At 35.9% G+C, this 15,915-nt stretch overlaps 4 protein-coding genes across 6 annotated transcripts in view; all 4 read right to left on the bottom strand.

Moving 5' to 3' along the window:
• Nucleotides 1-2,121: 2,121 nt before the first annotated feature.
• On the bottom strand, nucleotides 2,122-7,354 carry LOC108736126 (trypsin-2-like). Of its 3 annotated transcripts, XM_018468429.2 has the most exons (5): nucleotides 6,657-7,354; nucleotides 3,671-3,983; nucleotides 2,844-3,126; nucleotides 2,580-2,782; nucleotides 2,122-2,523 (listed from the first exon to the last, which is right to left on the bottom strand). In XM_018468429.2, exons 2-5 carry the CDS (start codon nucleotides 3,717-3,719, stop codon nucleotides 2,270-2,272), a joined length of 789 nt encoding a protein of 262 aa, XP_018323931.1. In that variant the 5' UTR covers nucleotides 3,720-3,983; nucleotides 6,657-7,354; the 3' UTR covers nucleotides 2,122-2,269. The 3 variants fall into 3 exon arrangements, with proteins under 3 accessions (XP_018323931.1, XP_018323930.1, XP_018323932.1); XM_018468428.2 differs by lacking the exon at nucleotides 6,657-7,354 and having other exon boundaries at nucleotides 3,671-4,536; XM_018468430.2 differs by lacking the exons at nucleotides 3,671-3,983; nucleotides 6,657-7,354 and adding an exon at nucleotides 3,397-3,657.
• A 501-nt stretch (nucleotides 7,355-7,855) lies between these two features.
• Nucleotides 7,856-12,210, bottom strand: LOC108736037 (transmembrane protease serine 9-like). The gene is given in 8 exon segments (XM_018468302.2): nucleotides 7,856-8,199; nucleotides 8,263-8,474; nucleotides 8,541-8,877; nucleotides 8,934-8,997; nucleotides 11,111-11,349; nucleotides 11,427-11,638; nucleotides 11,703-12,039; nucleotides 12,100-12,210. Coding segments are annotated over 8 exon segments (1,716 nt in total). The 5' UTR covers nucleotides 12,149-12,210; the 3' UTR covers nucleotides 7,856-7,933.
• Nucleotides 12,211-14,032: 1,822 nt separating this feature from the next.
• Nucleotides 14,033-15,406, bottom strand: LOC112906524 (chymotrypsin-2-like). The gene is made up of 4 exons (XM_025980772.1): nucleotides 15,297-15,406; nucleotides 14,722-15,058; nucleotides 14,438-14,649; nucleotides 14,033-14,379 (listed from the first exon to the last, which is right to left on the bottom strand). The coding sequence occupies exons 1-4, from the start codon at nucleotides 15,343-15,345 to the stop codon at nucleotides 14,138-14,140; spliced, it is 840 nt and encodes a 279-aa protein (XP_025836557.1). The 5' UTR covers nucleotides 15,346-15,406; the 3' UTR covers nucleotides 14,033-14,137.
• LOC108736036 (transmembrane protease serine 9-like) overlaps nucleotides 14,033-15,915 on the bottom strand; it is a 9,632-nt gene continuing 7,749 nt past the window's right edge. Inside the window, exon 9 of the mRNA XM_025980737.1 lies at nucleotides 14,033-14,134. The gene's annotated coding sequence lies outside the window, so the exon portion shown is untranslated. The remainder of the gene's footprint in view (nucleotides 14,135-15,915) is intronic.

Genomic DNA, 15,915 nt, shown 5'->3' with positions numbered 1-15,915 from the left:
TGGTAGACTTGGTATATAAAACTGTCTCTTTGCAATGCTGACTGGTTAGCTTCTGGTGTTCCGGAGGGATTTGTCGGACATTTATAGGGAAATGTTCAGGCTATTTTCTGCTTCGATTCGTTTGAGGGTTCAAAATCAATTTGCGAACGAAATGGGATCGCAACCTGTTTATTGTAAGATAAGGGATGTCTTTTCGCCACCTACTTTAAGATTTATATTGTTCAGTCAAATTAAATCGCAACACGTGGCTTCTTTAAATGTCATTTATTATTGTACTGAGTATTAATATCCTCATTTTTCTGACATGTGCACGTGTCTTTTGTTTTAACTGAAACGTGCTAATACGGAGATAATGAAATTTATAAATTTAGAGACGCTTTTCCGGAGCAATTGGAGACATCTGCGACAAGGCTTTAATCAAATTTTCTGGGGTAACAAATTTTCAATTCGTCAGTGTATGAAATAAGAAGTGCTCGCTGATAAGGGGATTCGATAGAAATTTTCTTCTTCAGTTAGTCTTAATACAATTTATGATTTATTGTCACTTGTATCGAAACCTGGTGACCTAAACTGTTGAAGCTTATTTTTGTTATTTATTTTATTCAATTACGGAATACAAATTGAAATCGAAAATGTTTCGTATAAATTGTGACATTCTTCTTTTTTGTTCTGAAAATCATCCTTGATTTTTGACGCTTTTTTATTGTTTCGAATCATTTGCCCTGAAGGATGACGATATTTACAAAATATTTGCTGGGTTCACTGTTTCTGTTGGGTATTCCCCTTTATCTTCCACTCGAACCCTTCGAATAGAATTAGTTGAATCTTTCATTCTTTGGTCTTTAGTTAAAAATTTATCTGGAACGAACAGTATTGGTTCTTTTGTTTGAAATTGTTCTGATAGTTCTCTGGACTCCTGTCGAATAGGTTTGGTCGTTAACCTTAAAATCTTTCCTATAAATTGTGACATAGTTCTTTCTTAATTTTCGTTGTCTATTTAAAACTGAAAATTGTATTTGATTCTTTCGACGCACGCACGTTTTTTTATTGTTTCAAATCATTTGCCCTGAAGGATGACGATATTTGCAAAATACTTGCTGGTTTCAGTGTTTCTTTTGGGTATTCCCCTTTATCTTCCACTGGAACCCTTCGAATAGAATTAGTTGAATCTTTCATTCTTTGGTCTTTAGTTAAAAATTTATCTGGAACGAACAGTATTGGTTCTTTTGTTTGAAATTGTTCCTATAGTTTGTTGGATGGCTGCTCTCTAATAATTATTATTCTGGACTCTTGTTGAATAGTTTTGGTCGTTAATCTTAAAATCTTTCCTATAAATTGTGACATACTTCTTTCTTAATTTTCGTTGTCTATTTAAAACAGAAAATTGTATTTGATTCTTTGGATACACGCACGCTTTTTTATTGTTTCAAATGATCTAATTTGTACTTATTGTGTTCCAGTGGTAGATTGTGGATGTGGGTGTTGGTGGCAAAGACCTTCACATACACAAGGCCAATCCCCCCACACCCATATAAAGGATTGTAGAATTTTTATTTTGGTTGAATGAACTGTAGAACCAGTTCAGTTATGTATGTAATAAGTATCTTGTTTTTCGATGACTAATTTTCTGAAAGAAAACGCAAATTTCAAATAACGTCTGTACTAATCAATGAAAAGGGTGAATAAAACAACTGGTTTTAATCGATATTAATAGTGTTCTTGGTCATTAATTTATCGTATATTGAACTTATAAGTTACTCCCACAAAGGGATTTAACAACCATACTGTGGTCAATAATTAATTGGGCATTGTCAATAAAAATTGTTTACAATATTTAATTTACTGGGAAAGCCTTTTTAAAATATTGGACTGCAGGATTTTTATGTCATTGTTATCGTCACTATCTACCAGCTATTTTTATTTATGATATGTATATAAATTAATGTTCCTTCATCCTAGTTGAAACGGCTCTGCCAGTCTGGCCGATATATCTAAACTACATCACATATTAATCCTGGTTTTGTATTAATTCAGAACTTAATTTATATAATTTTATGTAGAAAAGGATTTGTGGTAGATAATTCGTAAAAAGAAATTAATTAAATAATTTATTGGATACTTAATAAATAATTATTACATAGGTAGGTATTTAATTTACTTTCAAAATACGTACTAGGGCGTCTAAAACTTAAACATACGCATAGTTTAAAATAATATCTTTACATTACATATAGTTAGAGGTAATTAATTATAATTAGATCATTACAGTTCAAGGCAGATCGTTTGTATGAGATTGAATCCATTCTACTAAACTAGAGCTTCTTGTGTAAACCGTGGGGGCATTCTGCTGTCCGCAGGGCAATATGCCCCTCGAAACCACCCCTACCAAGACACCATTCTTCACAAGTGCACTTCCGGAGTCTCGGATGCAAGACACCTGACTCCTGGGGCCGCTGGTACAAATATTCTTCTCGTCGAGAACGTTTGTCGTCTTCCCCACAGTATTGAGAATTGCAGCGCATTCTGGAAATGAATTTTAATTTAAAATCTTCGTTATCTATGCCCAAAAATTTACGCACCTGTTAGAGATATAAGTTTTTTTGACGCATATCGAAGACTTAGAGTGTATCCCTGTTCGCCTTCTCCCCAACCTGACAACACAGCCATTCCCGTGAATTCTTCCTCAGGTCTGGGAAGATACACTGGTTGAACTGCCTTTGACCATGTGAAGGGCGATTCCAGGATCACGATGGCTATATCATGACCGGTTAAAGTTTCTTCACTGAATCAAAAAAAAGAAATAATAATTAAACCAGTTTACTGCCCCTTTGAAGAACACTTACTCTTTAAAATCGGGGTGGGAAATAAATTCTGCGACCCTTTTCGTTTGTGTTTCGTCGGTGATCTCTTCCAGGTGTTGGATACCGGCGACTACGATGTAAGTCCCGTAGGCCCTTCGGCAATGGGACGCTGTCAAGACGTGGGTGTGGGAGATGATCGTCCCGCCGCAAACATGGGACGTATATACCATCCATTCCCGTTCGATTGATACCATGTAAGGGAACTGGTTCCTCAAAGCCAAACCACCTGTAGTTGATTTAAGGGGATTGAGGTCGTCTTCGGTTCCTACAATGACAAATAAGTGAAAAATTAGAAGAGCAATAATTCTGTGATCCTTGAAGAAGAAATATAGTTAGACGGGGGTCAGCCCACTACCCATCTCATATCTAGACCTATTTATTTTTTTAAATTGCATCTATTTTTCTTACAATTCATTTGGCATAAAAATCAAATCATATTATAAATTAAATAAAAATCCCCTTTTTCTTACTAAATTCCCTAGGTCTGATAGGGAATAATTTGTAGATCAGTATAGGTAAAAGTTATGGTACCTACCAGAACAAAAATTACTTAATGAGACTGTTAATGATGTGTGAAATACACGAACTACATTTTCCAAAAATCAAATCAACCAAACTTTCTTTAGATTGTAATCTTTGTTGTTTGGTATTAATTTCAAATCTGGGACTATAAAGAAATTACTTGAAGTGATTGATGAAAATATAGTAGATATAGTATTATTTAGGGTTAGGGCGATTTTAAATGTCCTCGGATTAATAAATTATTTCTTGAACAAAAAAAAATATAAAAAAATTAAAATTAAACTTACCCAAAGCTAAGACAAATGCTGAAAAGAGTATAATCAGCGAGGTGATCATTTTGAATGTAATTGGCGTTGTAGCTGCTTCTTGCACCAAGATATTGTTTTTAATAATTATAATTATTGTGTGCCACTTTATTATATTCCATTATATAGGGATTGTTATCAAATAATTGTCATTACTAAATATGACTAGGTATATTGTAGAAAATTATAATTGTGATTCATATAGTTTGTTAGGTAGCATTTTCTTCCGATTGGACCGACGTATTTGTTATTAAACAAATGTAATTTGCATTGTTTTTAATAACAATAATACACACTTTAAAAGGAAAAACGTAACATCATTGATAGTTACTTATTATATACCAGCTACTTATTGGGAAAATGTACGCAAAAGAATTAAAATTGTATTATTCTAGAATAATGAATACTTATTATATTTCTCTTAAAGGTTTTTTTTTCTAGGACTATCGAAACTTAAAAATACGTTCCACTTGATATGAATTAAAGTAGTTTTATGATTTAATCTTGTTTACACTTGCTTTACACATTATCAATGGTGATTTGGTGTAAGATAAGTAAATTGCAACAAAATCGATACATTCGCTGATTAATCATTTCGAAAATTGTATTTAATTTTTTACGTACACTACCTATAGATATTTATCTAAATACTTGATCGAACAGCAAGGTTTTACTACGAACAGGATCCATCAATCAATAAGTGGATTGAAGTATAGGAACATGTCAAAAAATCAATATATTGCAATTATAGCAAAAGTTACATCATACTTTTTTTTTGGTATTTTATAAATATGAGTCAATAAAACAAAAATGTAGTTTAAAATGAAGTATTACATTCTTTAATTTTTTACATAATATCAAAATTTTGGATTATCTTAGACCTATTACCTATTAGACCTACTGAAGATAAATATTTAAATTCTCATTGAATACGATACCATTACATTTTCCGTACATATTTACTTCAAATATTAAGTACGGGCCTGGAATTTTTACTTTTTGTTTTGAAATAAATTTAATAAGTCTACACCCTACGGTATCTGACCAATTCCCGACATTACGTTGTAATAAAACAATTACTAACTCAGTACGACTCTGTACTTTTTCAATGGAATAATGAAAAAGAATGGTCCAGTCTTTACACTATAAAGAATAAAAATTAGATCAACAAAAAGTTGAAAATCCAGACGAAGTCGATGACGGTCATTTTCAAAAAGCTTCGGCGTTTTATGGAATGTCTAATTTTGCATTTTGTTGTATGCATATGATGGCATTAAGATAACATGTATACGAAATTGCAAGTAATGTTTATTTATTGATAAGTTGTACGCATTGTTTTTAAATAATTCACTAGGTAACGAAATAATTCTGTGAAAAATATTGACTTAAATAATCCTTTACGCTCTTAATAGAAAAACAAGCGAGGAATTTGTAGATATTCTATCATCAAAATAGATATCTATACGTATGTCTATACAGTCGAAAGAAAATAACAAAGTAAAGTGGTTTAATGCAAGGTAGTGAAATCAAACATGTTGATGAACTGTTTCAAAACAATACCTGAAACAGACAGAGCCAATCCTTAACTTCTCTGAATTCAAGTATTTAAAAGCAAATAAAACCAACCCAAAAAACTATTGCTTTCCTTTTTTCTAGATTGTTGGTAGCTGTTAAAGATTACTTGGATGCTCCGAATATCTCTTTATTTTCTTGGTTAATTAAAGTTTCATGTACTTAAATATGTCCCAATCCCAGTAGATTTTCAAAATTCCCTATCCATAACTGACATCATAAAACAATTAGAAATTGAACAATTGCAGGCCTTTAAATAATAGTAGTTTTTTTATTTAGTGTTTAGTTTTGTGTACATATTTATTGACATGGTTAAGAATAAACGATTTTCAAAGAGACGGTATACATAGATCTCCATTCTATAAATTAGCATTAATCCAATCGAAATGGGAAGAAACTTTGGTGAAAACGCATGGGGCAATGGTGATTCCACATGGTGCTACACCCCACGAGGATACCGTCTTTGACCACCAGAGTCACCACTGCAAACCGTCAACCTTTGCCTTCCATTGGTACAAATCATCGTGTCGTTCAAACGATCTTTAGTTCACACAACAGCGAAAGATAAATACTTTTGTTGAAGGTGCAATGTTTACAATTAGAAATTTTACATACACTCATTGTGCAGAATTTTTAGGTCGACGCATTGCATAGTGCTTGGGAGAGTGGAAACTGAACTTGACTTTTTCCCCATCCCAAATGACGACGTCTCCACACGTTTCGGCACCTTGACTAGGAAGTTGAATGGGTTGGAAGAAGAGGTCAAGATAAAAAGTCTGACTACTGTTATTAGGGAAACGTCCCATGGGGCTGCATTTTTATTGTTGAAGAGCGAAGAAAATGAAATTATAAAAGGTGTATTAATCAATGAAGATGGTAGTCAATTAATTAATTAATTAATTACCCAGGTCAGTTCTTGTGAACTGCCAGCACGTCGACTTTGAGTAGATGAGGTATTTTTGACTCGATTCGGAATTCCTGCGTCGACATTGTAGGTACCGTAGTCTTCTATTCCATGGGCAGTTGTGAGGACCACCCATGTACTAATGAGACTACCACCACACATGTGGGAAACGCCACCGTAAAGAAACCTGGTAGGGGAATTGGTCTCTGACAGCATTTAGACCGCGTATTATTTTGGTATCGTCGAATGGCAAAATTTCTATATGTTTTATGCAAGTCGGATGATCACTACATTTATCTTTCGTATATTTGGGGCCCTTTTTCAGATATTAAAACATATTAATACAGAACGAACAAATAAATGAATAGATAATTCAATCTCAAATTAATGATGAAAAACGGTTGGTACTGTCCCTCCCTTACCGGGAATTGAACCTGGGCCCCTGTATAGTGGATAAAATTAATACATTAATACAATTCTAATAAAACATACCAAGGGCTAAAGAGCACACAAGGCTTAATAGAACAACGGGGAACTTCATTCTAAAACTGCCCACTTCACTAAACCAAACCAACATACAACCCGAAGATTTCGGATCTTATTTATATGAATAACGTATCTAAGTTTACGCAATGGCATGCCCACTTATATAGATATATTTGATTAGCATCTAATGCAAATATAACACAAATATATTTGCGCGTGTACCTCCCTCGCCCTCCTTGGACAACTAATGTACATATTATATTTGTATTGGATGCTAATCAAGTACAAGCAGTCTTGTAACATTTTGAATTATTGGAGAGAAATAAGATCACTGATATTTTGTATAAATACTTTCAAAGATGCAAGCAGAGCGATGTGATGTTATCGGTTTTTCTCTTGAATATTTCTTTTACAATTGCGTTCAGAACTGTTGGGCAAGGGGGGGGGGCTATGTACTATAGTTTTCCAATTAAGGGGTCTGAAGATGAAGGTTAAGGATTTACCTGTAAGGACATTGGAAAAATCTTCTTGACTTTAGCACAATCACTACTTGAATTGTATTGGACTAACTAATACTCGTTTCAATACACAATTACTTCATCAATTGATTGCACAATGAATTCACACTGAGCATTTTGGCGAAAGCGTTCCAAATGTGGTGTTACAGGCGAATGATGAGGATGAGGATACCGGATATAGTTAGAAATGAAGAGGTATTAAAAAGAATAGGAGAACGGAGGACTCTATGGAAGTCAATAAGAAATAGACGAGATAGGTTAGTAGGACAATTTTTAGTCAGAGACATATTAGAGGCACCAGAGAGTTAGAAGGAGTAGAGGTAGACCTAGATTTGATTACTGTTCGCAAATAGTTAAGGATGTGGGATGTTCTAGTTTTAGGAAAAATGCGAAGATTAGCTCAGGATAGGAAAGAGTGGAGGTGCGTATCCAACCAGTCTTAGGACTGACGACCTTATGATGATGATCACATGAGCATCATGATTTCGAATTGACCGTTATCATCAGCACGCCGTAACACGATATCGACCAATCTAAAAGCTATTGGGGGTTGATATAGTAGAAGTGGAGCCGGAATTAAAAAATGAAATTGAATATGAGAGAAAATTTTTGTATTGGTAATATTCAACACTTCGGATTTAATTTCTGTGATCAACTTGCAACTACTTCAAATAATAGATGGTCAAAATTGTTTACTTATGGTGATTTTATTTAATGCTTCGATTTGCTAGCACATTTAATTACATTCTCAGAAGTAAATGCCTTTCAAAGGTGTGGATCATATTGATTTTACAATCTCTCGTTGATCCAGTCGGAATAGGAAGAAACCTTTGTGAAGACCGATGGAGCAATAGTGTTACCACATGGTGTGATACCCCAGGAGACAACACCCACTTGGACGCCGTCTTGGACCAATGGGCCACCAGAATCACCACTGCATGTTCCTTCATATCGTCGTCCACTGGTACAAATCATCGAACTGTCCAAAGGATCGGAATATCCCAATACACTGATTAAATCAATAGCGCATTCTACGGAGAAAGATAATAATAATAAGCGAAAGGGTATCATTTAAAATTAGGTATTTCACGTACGGTTGTTTGGAAGAATTTCTAAGTTGACGTATTGTAGAGTCCTTGGGAGAGTGGAAACTGAACTTGAAGTCCTTCCCCATCCAGAAATAACGACGGATCCAGATACATTATCACCTTGGTTGGGAAGTCCAACAGGTTGGACGGAAGAAGTCAAGGTGAAGGGTGTGGTAACTCTCATTAGGGCAATGTCCCACGGTCCTGGATCGCTACCGCTGCAGATCAAAGGAAGTGATTTTGTAAATAGCAAAAGCCGATAAAGATCCTATTGAAGTAATTACCCAGGCCAATTTTCATGAGAGATAATACTTCTGACACTTCGGCTTTGAGTAGATGAGGTGCTTTCGACTCGATTCAAAAGTCCAGCAACGACAGTGTAGGTACCGTAGTCTTCGATACAATGGGCAGCCGTGAGTACCATCGATGGACTAATGATACTAGCACCGCACATGTGGGAGGGCGTCGAAAGGAAGCCCCATCGTAGGGAAACCTGGTAGGGGAATTGGTCTCTGACGGCATTTTGACCGCGTATTATCCTGGTATCGTCGGACGGCAAAATTTCTATATCTTTTACGTAAGCCGGACGGGGTGAATTTACCTTTTGTACCTTTGGTGCCCCTATTCAGAAATTAGAATAAATAAATAAATAAATAAATGATTGCAATAAAACTTACCATGGGCTAAGGCGCACACAAGGCCTAAAAGAACAACGAGGAACTTCATTCTTGAATTGCCAGTTTACTCAATTAAACCACTGTACAGCCTGATGCTTTCGGCTGTTATTTATAGGAAGGAAACTTATCTTCAAGTGCTGGACAAAGCACACTTATCTGCAGGTGCAAGGTACACATTAGCATTTTATTAATTGCATAGATTGCAAAGCGTCTTAATTTTTTCTTCTAGCTAATCACAAATGTCGTTTCAGCAAAGTGTTGTTCGTATCTATATGTTTGTAAAATGTCTTTATTGATTAAAATTATGCACTGGAGAGTGAATTTAAAGAAAGACGACAATGCCTCTTCCCAATAAATGCTTCTAGCATTTTTTGTAATCATGGAATGATCGAGAAGAGGTTTTCAGCCCGAAGACATTCATCGCATTTCTGAAAAACTAGAACTACCTACATCTCTAACTATTTGCAAGCAGTCATCTAATTTAGGTCCTTTTTTTGATTTGTCTCTAACTAGTGGTTCATGTCTGAAGAGGTCCTCTGTAAATCATCTCGCCTATTTCCTTTTCTGTTTCTTCTAAACCCGAATTGACTATCTTCTAAATTTTCTTCTACCGTTTTGACACCCATTTCTGTACGATTCCAGTTAAGATTTTCGACGCATGAGAAATTAAGTTGATTGTTCTAAAATTCTTGTATCTATTTGTGTCTCCCCACTTTGCAATGGCTACAAGCTCATTCCGTTTGTAATAATTCAGGATTTCTCCCCATCTCGTATACGTTACTAATATGTCAGTAAAAATATTTAATATTAAGTGCCCAAATAAAAACAAATACCAAACCATTTTATTTTGCATTTTAATCCAAGCTTTATCTGCACCGATATATGCACTATCACATGCGTATGAGATCATCATAGAGTCTTTATCTAGGTATGCGACGCAATAAATCATTTACATACAAAATAAAAATCAAAGGTTCTAGAATAGTGCCTTGTGGCACCTCGGTATGAATGTTTTATTTTTCAGCAACAATAAGGCAACAGCTTTGCTGATTTTACCAAGCATCATTTTCAATTATTTTATTTGGACATTGGAGGTTTGCGGGTTTGTTGACCATGGTCTAGATTGGTTGATGGTTGGTTGGTTTTTTTCTGATCATTATTTATTTACTTGAGGATACCGTGGATAGAGGTTAGAAATAAATAGGTATTAGAAAGAATAGGAGAACAGAGCGTTATACCGAAATTGATAAGAAGTAGGTCAGATAGATTGGTAGGACACCTTCTCAGGCATGAGGGGTTAGTCAGACAAATATTAAGAGAAGTAGAGATAGACTAAGATTAGTTCGTAAATAGTTAAGGATGTGGGATGTACTAGTTTTATGAAAATCCGAAGATTAGCTTTTGATAGGAAAGAGTGGAGGTGCTTGTCCAACCAGTCTTAGGAGTGACGACCTTATGATGATGATGATGATGATTTATTTGAGCCGAATACGGGAAGGGAGGGAGTTGTACCCCCGTTTTCCAATTAAGGAGGGGCTAAAGCCACCTTCCTATCTCCTCTGAGCTATCCCTTAAGTTTTAGTACCAAATATAAAACTATATTTGCATTGTTATGATTTTAATAAAGAAATCATCATTGTGTTCTATTTTTAACGGAGAAAATGACCCATCGACTTAGGCTGTGAAGTAAATTGGTGATGCCTTCTACTTTGGGAACTGTTGGAACGGGTGGGTGGTTGTGGTTTGTTTAAGAAAGACAGTACCTACAAGAGTGAAAAACTGCAGATTTGAGCAATTAGGTAATTTGAGTTACATTGTCGCTCAAAAGTTTCTGCTCTGATGGTATTAAAAATAATCTTGCTTTGGCGCTTTTTCCATGTTGAATCTTATGTATTATTGTTATTCTGGACTAACAAATGTTTTAACACATTATGAACAATAAGTATAAGTTTAGTGTTTTGTGGAAGCTATCACACGGGTATTGTGATTTCGAACTTATTGCATATCAGTAAAGTGTGTAAGGTGTTGGATCTAATTTTTGGGGTGAACTTACGATACAATAGACAACGTGTATACTTCATAGTAATTTTATTTAGTCTTTCGTTTTGTGTACAGACTCATGTATTTACATGCTTAAGAATAAATGTTTTGCAAAGCAGCGAATCATCTCCGTTTTACCAGTTGGCGGTAATCCAGTCAGAATAGGAAGAAACTCTTGTGAAGACCGACGGGGCAGTAGTGACGCCACATGGTGTGATACCCCACGAAACGATACCCACTTGGATACCGTCTTGGACCAATGGGCCACCAGAGTCACCACTGCAAACCGACACATATTGGCGCCCGCTGGTACAAATCATCGTGTCGTCCAAAGGATCGGAATATCCCAATACGTCGATCAAATCGTTAGCGCATTCTAAAGGGAAAGACGGATTTGTTGATCGTTATTGTACTTACGAAGATATAACATTTGGAATTAGGCATTTCACTTACGGTCGTTTGGTAGGACTTCTAAATCGGTGTATTGCAGGGTGCTTGGGAGAACGGAAACTGAACTTGATGTCCTTCCCCATCCAGAAATGACGACGGTTCCGGAAGTTTCATCACCTTGGTTAGGAAGCTGAATAGGTTGGACGGAAGAAGTCAAGGTGAAGGGTGTGGCTACTTTAATTAAGGAAATGTCCCATGGGTATACAGAACTACCGCTGGAGAGTGAAGAAAGTGCATTTATAGAAAGCATAATCGGTAAATATCCATTTAATTAATTACCCAGGCCAGTTTTCGTGAACGACAATGTTGCTAGCAGTTCGGGATTGAGTATTGGAGGTACTTTCGAGTCGATTCAGTAGTCCAGCAACGACGGTGTAGGTACCGTAGTCCCGGATACAATGGGCAGCCGTGAGTATCACCCCAGCACTGATGATACTACCACCGCAGATGTGGGAGGGCGATGAAAGGTAAGCCCACCGCAGAGAAACCTGGTAGGGGAATTGGTCTCTGACAGCATTTAGACCACGTATTATCCTGGTATCGTCGGATGGCAAAATTTCTATATCTTTTACGTAAGCCGGATGGGGTGAGTTTATCTTGTGTACGCTTGGCGCCCCTATTTAGGTATCAGAACAAATAAGTAGATAATTAAATTAATGATTGTAATAAAACTTACCGTGGGCTAAGGCGCACACAAGGCCTAAAACAACGAGGGTGAACTTCATCCTTTAATTAAATTGCCAGTTTACTCAATTAAACCACTGTACAGCCTGATGCCTTTGGGTCTTATTTATAGGAAGGAAACTTATCTTCAAGTGCCGGACACTTATCTGCTGGTGCAAGGTACATATTAGCATTTTATTAATTGCATGGATTGTAATGTGTCTTCATTTTTTCTATTTGGTAATCGCTAATATTGTTTGAAGAAAGTTACAATCGTATCTATGTACGTTCATACTTCTAAACGTGTTTTTAGATTAAGATACTGGAGAATTAATTTAACTGAAGACGAGAATCCTTAAATACATTCAGCAGTAAGTACCGTTGGTTTGTGCTCTTATCTTTTGCTTTACACCCTAATTGGTCATCCCTTTTGACAAGTTTACAATCTTATTCTTTTTGTAATCAATCCAAATCTTCTCCATCTCGATTATGTATGTACGTCACCAATAAATAAAACTCTTTAAAAATTCTCAAATAAGTTCCCATATGGGGGGAATAATATCCTCGAGGTGATTCCTTAGTACCTCTAAGTGTTCCAGTGCTGCCCCGTATTAATGCTGTATGTACCACCCTATTGGTGTCCAAAAATACTATTATCCCTTTAGGGGAATTACGTTCAGATTTTTTTTTTTAAAATTTGTCCACAACCTCATCAGAGCTGCCTGGTATTCTCTCCCAATCAACTGTATTGTTTTCTGAGTTTCTGTATTTGACGAGTTTTTTATTTTACGTAAGTTTTTATTCAAAATGTATAAAGACCAAAAGGTTCCTAATGGCTTTCTACAATTGATAACATTGTTAAGAAATGTGATCGAACATTGCTGTTTAACTCTTTAGGTTCTTGTTAAGGTGGTGAACGAGGTTTCTGTTTTAGACATGCTGAACGAAACATTAGCCAAACAATAAAATATTGCTAACTCCTGTATCAAGAGAATTTCTTATTTTTTTGGTCTATATTGGTCTCAAACTAGGGATACACTTATGCACTATGATTGCATGTTGCTAACTCTGGCGACCTTGGGCATTTTCGGGCATTTTCACATATCAATCAAAGTGTTCTAAAAATGTTTGGAACCCCTGTGGGTAATTTTCTCCAATATGATGGACGTGTGGGATGAGCGGCCACCACACATCAGTTTAGAATGAGTGAGAATATTCTATAGCTTTTTCTAGGGGTGTTTTAAAATAAAATGTTCTCGACTGTCTCGGATTGCTCGAAGAAAGAATGTTCTAGAGGGAACCGGACCGGAGAATCCAGGATCACTGTGTTAGAGATGGGGTTGGCTTCTGATACTATATTAGATTTATACATTTTGACCTCTATATAAGAAATGCTTGAATCTCCTATAATGCTTGAATTATATTTAGTTTGATGAGACATATTTTTCGGGTTGTTAGGTCTTTATCAAAAGTTTAAATGCTAAATTTCAATGTATGTGTAAGTAATATTTGTAACTGGAAACAGATGGAGGGTTAACCATAGTCTGTGGATTGTGGAAAACTCTCAATAGTAGTCAACTACTAGGCGTTTCTTAAAGTCTAATCGGGTACGTCTGAGTTTATTAAACGGTGTTGTAGAGCAGTCTAAAGGTAAGACTAAATATTAAGTGCAATTCGTGTAGTCCATGATGCAATACAGTTCTAAAGCAGCAAAACTGGTACAATTTTAAGGAAACAGAAGAAACTGAACCAATTGGTTGCACAACAGATATTTCAACAGCAATCCCATGAAGGTAACAGAGAAGTATCAAACCCGAATTCCACTGTATTAGAGAAAAGTGTAAGCATTATTAGATGCTCTATTTTCTATTGGGAATGTCCGACGTTTTGGATTTAATTTTTGTGATTAACTAGGAGTTTGTATTGATTTAAATAATAGATTAGACTTATATATTAGTCCTTGGTTGTTTTATTTAATGTTTCGGTTTGCGTACAGAATTATTTATATTCTCGAAAACAAATGCCTGTCAAAGGAGCGGCAGATAGCCGTTTTACAAGTTATTGTAAATCCAGTTGGAATAGCTTGAAACTCTTGTGAAGACGGAGGGGGCAATAGTGATGCCACATGGTGAGACTCCCCACGAGACGATACCTACTTGGACACCGTCTTTGACCAATGGGCCACCAGAGTCACCACTGCAAACTCCTGCGTATTGTCTTCCACTGGTACAGATCATCGTTTCGTCCAAAGGATTCGATCTTCCCAACACACTGACCAAATCTTCAGCGCACTCTACGGAAAAAGATATTTTTATTGATTACTACCACGTGGTGAAAGGTATTCTGCTTACCTTCATTTGGTAGAACTTCTAGGTCGACGTATTGTAGTACACTTGGGGCACCGGATATTATTCCTGACGTCCTTCCCCATCCAGAAACGACGACATCTCCAGATGTAGGGGCTCCTTGGCTAGGAAGTTCAATAGGTTGGACGGAAGTGGTAAATACGAACGGTGATGATACTATTATTAAAGCAACGTCCCATGGAGAGACAACACTACCGCTAAAGGGTCGAGAAATGAAGTTAGAATAAGCGTAACCAATAATAGTGGTAAGTAGGTATTTAATTAATTACCCAGGCCAGTTTTCGTGAACTACAATATTGCTAGCACTTCTGCTTTGAGTAGCCGAGGTAGTTTCGACTCGATTCAGAAGTCCAGCCACAACTGTGTGGGTACCGTAGTCTTGGATACAATGGGCAGCCGTGAGTACCACCACAGAACTAATGATACTAGCACCGCAGATGTGGGAGGCCGTTGAAAGGAAACCCCAGCGCAGGGAAATCTGGTAAGGGAATTGGTCTCTAACGGCTGCCTGACCTCGAATTATTCTGGTATCGTCGGATGGCAAAATTTCTACATCTTTTATGTAAGCCGGATGGGGTGAATCTATTTTTTGTACGCTTGGTGCCCCTATTTAGATATAAAAGAACGTACTGTTATTACTGGAATAATGTAATGACATCCTTGAGTCTATTCTTTAATTAATTATACTGGCATTAGATAAAACGACTGATAAACTGATTTTGAAGGTAATCCAACTGGCGACTATTGTCAACAACAGATTTTGTTAGCTAGACGACTTTACTCCAAAACCAAAAACTTTTATTGTGTCTCAAAAAAAAAATAAATTAATTTTAATAAAACTTACCAACGACTAGGGCACACACAGAGCCTAAAAGTACTACGAGGAGATGCATTTTTTAATTGCCAAATTACTCAACCAAACGAGTGTACAAAGTCGAATCTTTCGACTCTTATTTATATGAGGGAAACTTATCTCAGCTTAAGTACAAGACAATTTACGTCTGCACTTGTAGATATATTTAATTAATATTTGATTAATCGTCTCGATAGCAATATGTCTTTTTTTTACTGGTTAATCCCATATGTCGTTGCAATAAAATATTTTTAGTATCTACAGGATTATGAAATGTCTGTAAATGAAGATTATGTACTGCTGAGAGTGGTTCCTAAAAATAATTCCATTAAGCAGAAAGTATTGACGTTTGGTACTTCTTTTAGGAATAAATAGATTATTAACAAAATTTTCCTTCTGTTTTACAAATTAAATTGTAGTGTAGAAGCAAAGCCAGATAGGGTAATAGTTTTTTTTTTATTATAAAAACGTTCACCAACGATTCACCGTAAGTCTAAGATTTTATCAAGGTGAGTTTTTAAAATTTTATACATTAAATTTCTAAAACCTTGTTATTAAATTTAAAAATTACCAGCGAATGATGAGGATATCGTGGATAGAGAAGGTTAGA

The sequence above is a fragment of the Agrilus planipennis genome, unplaced genomic scaffold (genome assembly GCF_000699045.2).
Source record: "Agrilus planipennis isolate EAB-ADULT unplaced genomic scaffold, Apla_2.0 scaffold8, whole genome shotgun sequence".
Lineage (NCBI taxonomy): Eukaryota > Metazoa > Arthropoda > Insecta > Coleoptera > Buprestidae > Agrilus > Agrilus planipennis.
This window is presented reverse-complemented; position numbering and strand designations above follow the sequence as displayed.